At 40.0% G+C, this 12713-nt stretch overlaps 1 protein-coding gene across 5 annotated transcripts in view; it reads left to right on the plus strand.

Moving 5' to 3' along the window:
* Nucleotides 1-12713, plus strand: part of CEP350 (centrosomal protein 350) — a 136863-nt gene that overhangs the window by 62302 nt on the left and 61848 nt on the right. For all 5 annotated transcript variants that reach the window (XM_077825402.1, XM_077825403.1, XM_077825405.1 and 2 more), the window contains exons 16-21: nucleotides 7138-7349; nucleotides 7729-7892; nucleotides 8564-8674; nucleotides 8935-9075; nucleotides 10422-10558; nucleotides 11035-11154. In XM_077825402.1, coding sequence (XP_077681528.1) covers nucleotides 7138-7349; nucleotides 7729-7892; nucleotides 8564-8674; nucleotides 8935-9075; nucleotides 10422-10558; nucleotides 11035-11154 — 885 coding nt within the window. The remainder of the gene's footprint in view (nucleotides 1-7137; nucleotides 7350-7728; nucleotides 7893-8563; nucleotides 8675-8934; nucleotides 9076-10421; nucleotides 10559-11034; nucleotides 11155-12713) is intronic.

The raw sequence follows: 12713 nt of genomic DNA on the forward strand, positions 1-12713 counted from the left end.
TGTTGAGTTTTAATATGTAGTGTGGAGTACAAGTGCAACCATAGTGTAGAGGTGGAGAAAGGTGGAAAAAGGATTTGCAGCTTGATCTGCTGTTTCAGCACTACATTGAATAACTTTTATACAAAAGTCTTAAATTATAGCCTGGCTCCTGAAAATTCTACCGTCTATCTGGATAAGTTAGTAGTAGTAAATCACAACGTTTACTAGTGAGACACCTGTACTTGGAATAAACATAGTATAAAAAATGCTGTCTGATTAATTTTTAAAAATTAATCAATTTAAAGAAAATATTGAAGCTGACCCTATCATTCTGAGAGAGGACATAGAGTTTGAATATTATTTGTAGGTTTCTGGCAGCTTTTGTAATGAATACAGCTACCTCGTTTCAGCATAAAAATGGTCCTCGAGATCTTGTCTGTCTTGTTTAACACTCAAAAGGAAACTGTCAACTTCAGTTCTTTGAAATGGACTAGTTTAAAAGAATCAATTGTCTGATGGAATACCCTTTAAATACAATGTTATGAAAACCTTTCAATGTTTGTAAATATTTGATAGTTTTTCTTAGGGCTGTTGATTAATCGCAGTTAAGTCACGCAATTAACTCAAAAAAATGAATTGTGCTTAAAAAAATTAATTGCCGTTTTAATCGCACTGTTAAGCAATAGAATACCAATTGAAATTTATTAAATATTTTGAATATTTTTCTACATTTTCAAATATATTGATTTCAACTACAACACAGAATACAAAGCATATAGTGCTCACTTTATCATTTTTACAGGGCAAATATTTGTAATAAAAATAATACAAACAAAAGAAAATAGTATTTTTCAATTATTATTTAGCTTGTGCATAGTCCTCTAGCCAAGCAATAGCATATTCAGTGGCGTGATGCAGTTCTTCTAGGCCACCACTGAACCTAGTCAGTAGGCATTCATCAACAATGTGTGTCATTGTCTGTCGCGCCACAGCTGCACAAAGGGCTGTCACGAAGGCCCCAGCAATACTGGTAAGCTGCACAGAGACCTTGACCCGTCTGAAATCTGTTCAACAGGGACCATTGGTGATGGGGCAGGTCAAAACTAGGTGGGCGGATTGTGGGGTCGGCAACGAGGGACTGGTTGGGGATTATAACAGATATCCATTCCTCTCGCCAGAGTGTTTGCACCCCTAACATCCTGGCGTGGCAGATGAGACCATAATGGGCGATGTGACAGCAAACGTGCAGCTGGTGATTTTAAAAGGTCATTGTGCAGTGGCAGGCTTGGGCTGAAGCGTACTTTCTCCAGTAACTTGCCAGTGGCAACCTCTCGTCTGATATAAGGAGTAGCAATATTGCTCAGAACTGGAAGCCATGGGAGTGGAGTTGGACTCAGGGTGCCAGAAATGATCGGCATGGCAGCATGTAACTGCATATCCACCAGTTTGGTGTGTGACAATCGACTCCATACTGTTGCACAGAACTCCGCCACTGAATACGAGGTGGCAAGAGCTGACATCCCCAGAGTTGGAGCACTGGCACCCCATGACGAACCTGCCAGTTTGCGAAGAAGATTGTAACGCGTCTTAACTTTAGCTGCTGTCTTCTTCAGGTAGGCATAGCAACTCAGTGTGCGATCTAAGGTCACACCTAGATAGACCAGTTCTACTTCATGCTTCTGACCATTCAGATAAACATTCAGTTCTCAGGTTGTGCTAAACTGTTTTTATGACGCTTGGCTGAAAGCGCCAAGTCTTACAGTAGTCAGCTAACTTTACTATGTCTTGGTTTAAGATGGCATCAAGCTCGTGAAACGTCCGGGTATGGGTACCGCAACAGATGTCTGCGTAAATGAACTTTCGTGACTCCGTTGTTGGCAGGTCATTGATGTAAAGGTTGAACAGGGTTGGAGAAAGCACAGAGCCCTGGGGTAACCCATTGCTCTTTCGTCTCCAAACACTTGTCTTCTCCCCCATATGAACTCTGAATTGCCTATCACGGAGGAACAGTTCAACGATGCCTGTGACCCAAGGTAGCAGGACCCATGATACCTTCACAAGCAGGCCAGTGAGCCATACCGTATGGTACGCTGCTGTTAGATCAATGAAAACAACACCTGCTTTCAAGTTTCTCTGGAAGCCATTTTCAACAGATATGGTCAGCGTGAGTACTTGGTTGCATGTGCTACGACCTTAGTGAAAACCGGCTTGGTCAGGACTCAAAATTCTCTCCGCTGTAGGACCAAGCACTTTATGCACTGAAGCACACTGACAGTAATGATAAGGGACAATAGCTTGATGCTTGACTTGAGTCCTTTCCTGGCTTTAGGAGGACAATGATTTTTGCAGTGCACCATATCTTCGGTAGCCTGCCTTCACTGATGACCCCGGTGAAGAATTTCACAAACCAGAGCTGAGCACGGGGGCGAAGGTTTTTCAAGAATTCTGGAAATATGTTGTCATAGCCCTCAGCTGTTCCACACTTGATGCTACCCAGTGTCTGTTACAGTGAATGGTTCTGGACAGCTTCTGATCTGGTGTACATGTTTAAAAGTACGCTATTTGTTCCTCACTTGTCTTCACACCTGTTTCTCCAAAGGTGCTCTGGCCACTTTAAGTAGGTATCCAGCTACCTGGTTGGGTGACACTGAGGGTCGGCAGAGTGCAGGTGGCTGCTGCGTTGCTCCCAGGCATCGGAGCAGACTCCAACACTTGCAGCTGGAGTGAGTAAAGCTCATCCTCTCGGTCGTCTCCTCCCATCTGGCTCAGTGACCAGCGTCCAATGATTTGATCAGATGGTCAATGACATCTGGGTCACCAGATGCCTCATGCTGCTCAAGCAAGGCAACGCTCTCCTTGTCAAAATGGGATGTAGACTGGACGGCAACGGCGTGGGATGGCTCTGCAGGCTGCTTTATGGATAGCACCACAGAAGCAACGGTAGGTCTCATTTACCAAGATATGCCGGGCTGGTATTGTCACCACACACTTCTCCAGTGCTTCCCTATATTTTTCCCAGTCAGCCTTTTGGAAGTTCCACCACTTCTTTTTGGAACTCTTGACAACTGGATCAGGATCAGCGATGGTCTGTGTTGCCTGTGTGGAAAGTTATTCAAGACTTGGTATGTTGCTGGCTGAGGATGGCCATGAACTGAACTGACCCAGCACAAGTCAGGAGAATAGTCATGATCCCATCTAGAAGAATGGAACGTGCCTTGCTGCTTAGCATCATGGATAAGGGCAAGGTCATTTTGAGATGCCCAGGCTGCAAGTTGTTCACTGTCAGTTTCAACCTCCTCCTACTCCCAGTGTGTGTGATGGCAGTTGAAGTTTCTAATGTAGACAGCTGGGTGTGGCATGCTTGGTAGAACCTGTTGGTTCCAGCTGATGCTTGGAGGCTTGTAAACATTTGCTAGCCAGATACCACCAACCTGGATGGTGTCACAGAATTCAGTAGACATCAGTTGAGTGGCATCTGCAATATTGGACCGAATGTATGTGGCTTGGACATGCTTTGGGTGTTCCACATGGCACAAGAGGTCAAAGCCATCGATACTGTAACACCTGGCTTCGGCAGTTGCTGTGTGTGTCCCTTGCAAGCAAATGATGTCGATAGTATGTCGATGAGCAAGAACACTGAGTAAATCACAGTTGACAACCGACAGACCCTCCACGTTAGGTTGTAATACGTGTAGAGCTGGAAGAGGTGAATTCTCAATTTTCAATTCACCTCATACAAGTACCATAGTGCAATCTCTTTATTGTGAAAGTGCAACTTACAGATGTAGATTTTTTTTGTTGTTGTTACATAACTGTACTCAGAAACAAAACAATGTAAAACTTTAGCATCCACAAGTCTACTTAGTCCTATTTCTTGTTCGGCCAATTGCTAAGACTAACAAGTTTGTTTACATTTATGGGAGATAATGCTTCCCTCTTCTTATTTACAGGGTCACCTGTAAGTGAGAACAGGCATTTGCATGGCAGTTTTGTAGTTGGCATTACAAGGTATTTACATGCCAGATATGCTAAACATTCGTCTGCCCCTTCATGCTTCGGCCGCCATTCCAGAATACGTTTCCATGCTTATGATGCTTGTTTAAAAAAAAAAAAAAAAAAAGTGTGAATTAAATTTTTGACTGAACTCCTTGGGGGAGAATTGTATGTCTCCTGCTTTGTTTTACCCACATTCTGCCATATATTTCATGTTATAGCAGCCTTGGAGGTTGACCCAGCACATGTTGTTTGTTTTAAGAACACTTTCACTGAAAATTTGACAAAATGCAAAGAAGGTACCCATGTGAAATTTCTAAAGATAGCTACAGCACTCAACCCAAGGTTTAAGAATCTGAAGTGCCTTCCAAAATATGAGAGGGATGAGGTGTGGAGCATGCTTTCAGAAGTCTTAAAAGAGCAACACTCTGATGCGGAAACTACAGAACCCAAACCACCAAAAAAGAAAATCAACCGTCTGCTGGTGGCATCTGACTCTTGATGATGAAAGTGAACATGCGTCGATCCAAAGCAGTGCGGACCGTCATTGAGCAGAACCTGTCATCGGCATAGACGCATGTCCTTTGGAATGGTGGTTGAAACATGAAGGGATATACGAATCTTTAGCACATCTGGCACATAAATATCTTGCAATGCTGGCTACAACAGTGCCATGCGAACACCCCTTCTCGCTTTCAGGTGACATTGTAAACAAGAAGCGGGCAGCATTACCTCCTGATAATGTAAACAGACTTGTTTGAGTGATTGGCTGAACAAGAAGTAGGACAGAGTGCACTTGTAGACTCTAAAGTTTTACATTGTTTTATTTTTGAGTGCAGTTTTTTCATATTCTACTTGTGTAGGTTCAACTTCCATGATAAAGAGATTGCACTACAGTACTTATATGGAGGTGAATTGAAAAATACTATTTCTTGTTTTTTACACTGCAAATATTTGTAATCAAAAAATAAATATAGGGTGAGCACTGTATACTTTGTATTCTGTGTTGTAATTGAAATAAATATATTTGAAAATGTAGAAAACATCCAAAAATATTTAAATAAATGATATTCTATTATTGTTTAAGAGCACGATTAATTTTTTTTATTTGTGCGATTAATCGCGATTAATTTTTTGAATTGTTAGACAGCCCTAGTTTTTCTGCCTCACTGTTGATGTTAAGAACAGCCTTTAGGGCACACCGAAGTGCAACATCAAATGTGCTCAGGCTTATCCCTTTTTCTCCTATTTTTTCTTTCTGGTTATATATGTCTACCTGTTGACTCTTCAGATTTAGTTTCCGTTTTGTTGCAGCTACTATGGGTAAAAACCTTCGTGCAGGGGCTGTGAAAGTGTGTGAGTTCTTCTCCCTCACCCCTGCCAGAACATTGCATCAGTGGTGGTGACGTACTGGTATATGAGACTGGAAGAGCAACTGATCAACAAAACATTGAAACAGACTCTACGCTGTGGTGTCAAATTTACAAAATAAACACGTGGAAAAATTAGAGACTTTTTTTTCTCTAGAACTTCTTAATTAGGGTAGTCTTAGGTGTTATCTGTAATAATAACAGGTACAAAATAGAAGTGATTTTCAAATTAACACTGTCCCTTTTAATCTTCATTTCTGTACCAAACAAAGAAAACCCTGGCCAATACAGGCATCTTTCAGTTTAATTTCTGAAAAGGCACTGAAGCTAGCTTTTCTTTTTCCATCTTTACAAAGAGGAATCTGTAAGAAGCTAAAAGAAATAGGCAGACTACCTATAAAGAGCTGTTGCAATCTTTGCCAGTAGAAACCACAAGAATGTGTCTGGTTGGGGTGACTGCATGCCCCCTGATGAATGAGCTTATGACAGTGTTGTGATTTGTGCAAAGATGGGTTGCTGCTCCAAAGGAGTGTAGTGGGGGAGAGAATTTAATACCCATCCTTGCTACTGTTGCAGTTCATGTTTCCATTAACCGTGTCATTGAAAATAAAATCTTGTCTCAAATCGCCTTCTAAAAAGACATACAAGTTAGTTTTTATGTGTCTGTTCACTGAGGGCATACAGAGTGATTGTGATGGATTGGCTTAATTTAGTTGAAATATTGAACCCAGTATTGGGTTTGAAAACCCCTGGCCTAATGAGATGATGAAATGGGTTATGCCATTGTTTTGATATGTGTCTGGGAGGCTTCCCTATGATTTAAGCATCCACTGTTGATCATCTTTGCTTTCATAATTGTGGAATGTTAACATTTTTGTATGTATTTGAATCATTTTCTGAAAGTTTTTGGAAAGCGATGTACTAAAACTTCCCTCCCCAGGCAGTTTTCATATTGTATTTTATTAACTGTTACTATTTAATGCAAATTTAGGACTCTTTGGCATTTGTCTCATTTTGCAAAGGGAGATTAATATTTAAAGGTAACAGTTCTGTCATAGCCACTTGCACTTCTAGAGCATTTCTAAACTGTAAAGAGCTTCTATAATGTCAGGTTCTTCTGTAGGTAAAATTAAGTTCCTGGCCAAGACTTTCAAAACGCGGTGCCTAAAGGTAGACTCCTAAATCCATATTTAGGCACCTGAATGTGGCCTGGTTTTCAGAAGTGCTGAGTTCCTATCAAATTCCAGTGAAATTGATAGGAGCTGCTGTATAATCAGGCCCCTTATTCTGCTGGTGCCTAAGAATGGAATTAAGGGGCTAACCTTAGGCACTTATTTTTGAAAATCTTTGTCCCGTGGTACAGAGAGAAGTTTGTATCTATGTGATAATCAAGGAGTCCTATCACCTTTTAATGTAGTTATTTATGTGAAGGATTATAGGGTAATTTCTACAGTAGGTTACTGGCTGTGATACTTTAATGACTGTTTATAAATTTGATTCATATGAGATTTTTCTCTCTGTTTAGAACCTGTAAGTAATCCTTGTTCCTTTGTTATTTATATACTAACTATGCTTGATACTATAGAACGTTATCAAAATGTGTTCCTGTAATGAGCCGCCACTTAAATGCAGGGTAGGCACCTGCAAATCATAGGAGAGCATTCCTTTTACATAGTTTGTTCAAATGTAGACAAACAGGGGATTTAGGTTAGTACTATGTAAACTGTCATCCTTGCACTTAAATGTCTGGGGATTGGAGAATACTGATCTTTTTCTGGTTTGATTTTTCTGTCAGTCTCTCAGACAAGGGAAGGTCCCAGAAGACCCCAACCTCTCCCCCATCTCCAGGCTCCCAGAAACTGTCGCAGTTTGACTCTCTAGGAAATACAGCGGAAAGAACCAGGTCCCCTGCAGGCTTTCCTGGGACTACAGCTTCAGGGTTCAAGCCCAATGTACCCATCTCTGACTTGAGCCTGGGAACTAGCAAGACAGGAGCAGCCGTGGCTGGTGAGCTGGCTCCATTCAAGCCCAACTAATTCCATAAAACTTCCTTTTTTTTTTCTCTCTTTGTATTTATGTATAGTTTCTATGATGCAGGCCAAGGGCTTGTCTACACTTGAAATGATTCAGCTGCAGTGCGGCAGCTGCACTGCTATAGCACTTCAGCACAGACACTCATGTCATCCTAGGTAATCCACCTCCCCAAGAGGCGGAATTCTTCTGTCCATCTAGCGCTGCCTACACAGGGATTTAGGGTGGCTTAACTACATCATTCATGGGGTGTGGATTTTTCACACCCCTAAGCAGCATAGCTGGGTCGATCTAATTTTTTAGTGTAGACCAGCCTAAGTCCTATAAATGTTAAATAGTAAGTATTCTCTTACAGGATCCATGCGCTTCTCTCCTGCTGGTCTCCAGCATCGTTTGTCAGCAGAGCTCAACTACCTGAGTGCCATTGAGGAATCTGTACGGCAACTCTCAGATGTAGAACGAGTACGGGGCATATCACTTGCCCAGCAGGAGAGTGTTTCTCTGGCTCAGATTCTGAAGGTGACTGGAAAAGTTCTTTTACTTGCTTTAACCCTCTTGTTCTGTATTTTGTGAGGAAAAAATAACCAAAGCACTGTAATTGAAATAGTTCTGCTGCTGCTTTGAAACAATCCATAGCTGAGGTGATGCAGTCTTTTTGAAAATGTCCAATATATTTTAAGATCAATACCTGCATCATCTTCCCTCTTCTTCTCAACACACCAGTGGTGAGTCATGAGCTCCTACCATTAGTGTGCCATTGGCAGAAATAATTGTTTTTACTTTATATCACGATAAAACTAGAATTTGTTTACTTGCTAGGTTTGATATTTGGCCCTTAGGCAACACAATGTTGGTTGTTCAGGCTGGGTTCTTGGTCTTATTCCGGGTATATCTTGGTTGAAATCTGCTCCTCTTGACAAAATCAGCTACTTCCCAAAGCAGAACAAGCAAACCTTCCAGATTCTGATTTCTATTGTACCCAGAGGGAAAGGGAGGGAAGGGGTACACATAGTTGTCAGCTCCCTCACCAACAAGATATTGGTGCTGGAAGACAGATTGAAGGTTTGACTTTAGCACAGGAAGCTGCGAATAGAGCAGCATTCTGACTGTCAGTTAGCTACAGTTAGGGGCGGGTTGTGGAATCTAAATGCAGATTCCTTTTCTTAACACTAAAATGTCTCAATCTGTAGGCACAGCAGCAGCGACATGAGAGGGACTTGGCTCTTTTGAAACTCAAGGCTGAGCAAGAGGCTTTAGAGAGTCAAAGACAGTTGGAGGAGGCGAGGCAGAAAGCAGCTCAGGTAATGCCTACCTTCAAAAAATATCAAGTGTGTAAGAGACAGAGCTTTGAATCTGTAAGTAAACCTGTGTCCAGAAATATTCTTAATGTGAAGTCCATGGATGGTCTGGAAAGGGTGAAGGAATTTGAAGTATGACCAAAACATGTCAGAGACCAATCTTAATTTCAAACTGATTTTTTTTCTTTAAGGCTATAAACTCAAAACGAATAGTAATACTACCCACAAAGAGTAATTATAACCTTGCTGTTGTTTCTTTATAGGCCCATGCAGAATCTCTGCAGCATCTGGTCCAGTCACGACAGGAAGCAGCAGAAGCACTACAGGAGACCACATGTAAAATTGCAGCCCAGCAGGTGGAAGCTGCTCTGCTCACCACAGATGCAGCTCGCCAGATCCGTGAGGTGAGATTCTGTATGAAAGACTTGATGAAAATGTTCCATTGCAAAGTTGTCTTGCTACTAAAACATTCACTCTTCAGTGTAGCTTCTTCACCTTTGCAGCATGCTAGTGCTGGAAGGATTTTCAGTAGAACTTCTGGCACTGCTATGTAGAAAAAAGTGAGTGGCCTTCTTATAATCCCCATGCACTCCCCAGAGCATCTTTCTAAGACCATGACTTCCCTTTCTTTGAATCGTTCTTATCTCAGGTTGATGGTTCTGGAGAGAGAGTTTTTGGATCAATGTTCTGAAGGAACTAGGGCAAAACTGAATTGAATGTCCATAGAGTTAAATGGAACATAATGATGTATAGTTAATATCTGTCATCAGTGCACCAAGCACATTTGGTGGGCACACACCATACTTTCCTTAAGTATAAAGGGAGTTACTTTTTCTGACTGTTTTCAATAATGTGCATATATATGTACACAAGAAGACATAATGATGTGATGCAAGTTTATCAGTGTGCGTTTAAGGTTACTATGTTACTCACGAATGATGAAGACATGAGCAAGTTATGCAGATCATCTCAACCAAAAATCTTTTATGCTGCCACACTGTCTGTTCTGCATAAACTACATATTTTACAGAAAAACTATTTTAGAAATGTATTAAGTTCTTGAAAAATATTATTGGAACTGATTTTTTTGAACCCATTCACCTATAAAGCCAAGCTTTTAGTCTCCCAATTCTGAACATACAGACCTCCTGAGGAAGAGGAAAATTTAAAACTAGTAAACCTTGAGTTTCTAAAAGTAGAGTTTCCACATACTTTGATACGTTTGACATATTTTGTGTACCTGATTAGAAACAAGCGCCTTATACCATTGAAAAGAGGAAAGTCCTGGGTTTCTGATTATATAATGCCATTTCTAGTCCTGATGGTTTGCATAATATTGGGCCATAAAATTGGCACTTGTTCAAGACTAGGCATAGTCAGTGTCACTCATCAGACAAGTGTAATTTTTTGGGAAAGAAGAAAATTATATTTGTGGCAGATTTTCTTTAAAAAATACATCTGTTAAGCTGTCTGGAGTTTTGGAATGTTTGTCTAAGTGAAGATCATTTAGTGAGCAGAGTTCAGGTTAGTTGGCCAAAGTGGTATGATTGATACAGTTTATCACATGGCTTTTCCCACTCTGTGTGTGTGTGTGTAAATAAAAAATAAATGTACAGAGCAGTCTGCTCCTCTTACTTAGTTGAAGTTGATCCTTCTTTAAGTGTAAATTATTTGTATATCATGGTGCTGTGTGTTGTGTATATATGCCTGGAACAATGCAGCTGTGTATCAAGTATATTCCTATATTCAGATGACAGAGTTGGCACGAACACAAATCTCAGATGGTGTCAGTGCTCCAGCAGCTCCAATCACCACACTGTTTGACCATCAGCGGCAACATCATTCAAAGTTCATGAAAGAGCTCAGAGATAGAGCCGATACAAACAGGTATTTGACCAATACAACCTCTCACAAACGTAGCACTTTAGGAAAAGCAGTAGCAGTTGTTGTGGTCTCTTGTACTAGTTCTCCCACCATTTTTTAGGGAAAACCATATGGAACTTTAATGAAAGAGCGTTATATAAAGGAGTTCTATGTGGCTATAGTAGATAGATTAGAAAGATTAACTTAGCTTAATGTAAGAGTACAAAGACAGAATTTTTTCCCTTGGTTTACACATCATCTGTTCTGTAAAAGGTTGTATATAAGTGAGAAGTGAAACTGTTTACTCTTTTCATTGGATAGTTTTCATCCTGTTAAGTTTGGTCTGATTTAACTGGCCTATCCTTTTTTAAGTCCTCCATTCTCTTTACTCAACAGACCCTTATTTCTCCTATTAAATTGAAGTAGACTTGTAAAAACCTTTGTTTTTATTCTTTATTCCAAGACAACTCAAATTTATCCAGAACATTTTACTTTGACAGAAAAAATGAATCTGGGGCCCCTTCACAAAGTAAAGAGAAGACAGCTGACTCAAAGCCGACATACTCCCCATTTTTTGATAGTTACTCAGAATCCTCAAGATCCAAGAATCATGATCAGAGGTGAGAAGAGATTAAATTATGCCATCAATTTCTACTTTAAAAGTGTAGTAAAGTAAAAATACATACAAGTGAATGCTCTGGAAAACTGGTATCTATTGGAATTTTAAACTCGAAACTGCTTCTTAATTCCCAGTAGTTGGAGATTGGTTTATGTCCCAAAGCTTGAAGGTTTCTATCCCTTCCAAAACTTGTTTGGTTTTTAAATATTTACTATTATAACTCTGGATATTAGTGTTATTTATATAAATAATCCTTAATCTAATCTCTTTTTTTTGTGTTTCCTGCTAAATTCTGCTCCTCAAATGAGAACTTGTTGCAATGTATTCCAAAGTCTCGTGGTGTGAAGATATTTTTTTCCGTTTTAAATTTGCCACTGTTTAATTTCATTGAATGTCCCCTTGTTTTTCCTGTCTCATAGAACAAGAACAAACTCCTCTTCTGCCTTCTCTATAACATTAATTATTTTGTATATTTTTTTATCATGTCCCCTTTCTCCCATGTTCCCGTTTGTCCTTTCTAAGGTAAACAGTACTAAACTTTTCAGTTTCTCTTTTTATGAGATTTTTTTCCATGTCCCTAATCATTCTTTCAGGTTTCAGAGTAACAGCCGTGTTAGTCTGTATTCGCAAAAAGAAATGGAGTACTTGTGGCACCTTAGAGACTAACCAATTTATTTGAGCATGAGCTTTCGTGAGCTATAGCTCACTTCATCAGATTTATGCATCTGATGAAGTGAGCTATAGCTCACGAAAGCTCATGCTCAAATAAATTGGTTAGTCTCTAAGGTGCCACAAGTACTCCATTTCTTTTTGCGAATCATTCTTTTGTTGCCTTTCTCTGAAACCTCTCTGATCCTGTTATATATGTTTTGAGATGGGGTAACTGGAACAGTAAACGGTATCCCTGGTGAAGGCATACCATTGATCTATATAATTGCTTTACAATATATGTCATATTTTGTTCTGTTCTTCATATACCCTGACGTTTGCTTTGTTTTTATTTGGTAATTGCTCTGCACTGAGCAGAAGTCTTCATTGAGCTGTCTACAGGTGCCTAGGTCTCCTTCCTGGGAACTATTTGCTAATTTAGAACCCAGTAAGGTGTATGAGAACCTTCTGTTAGTCCATCCATTATTCATTATCTTGAATCTGTCAACACTAAATTTAATCTTTCATTATATTGCACATTCTCCCCTAGTTTCATTAGGTCCTTCTAAAGTTCCTCATAGTTGTCTGGTTTGACACACCTAAATAACTTTGTGTCTTCTGCATATTTTACCACCTCGTTGCTCACCCCCTTTTCTAGATCCTAGTTTACCACATTGTGGCACCTCACCAATAACTTTTTATCCAGAGGAAAATTGACCACTTATTCCAACTCTTAGTTTTCTGTCTCTTAGCCAATTTGTTTTCCCTCCCTAATAATAACAATAAATAATTTAACAAGCTAAAACAAAACACTCCCCCCTCCCCCCAAATTTTAAAGACTTGTAAAAGAAAAAGGGAATGATTGGCATGATTTATCGTTAGTACCTATTGCAGGGTAAAAGATGTGCGTAC

Source organism: Eretmochelys imbricata, chromosome 8 (assembly GCF_965152235.1).
Source record: "Eretmochelys imbricata isolate rEreImb1 chromosome 8, rEreImb1.hap1, whole genome shotgun sequence".
NCBI classification, from domain to species: Eukaryota; Metazoa; Chordata; order Testudines; family Cheloniidae; genus Eretmochelys; species Eretmochelys imbricata.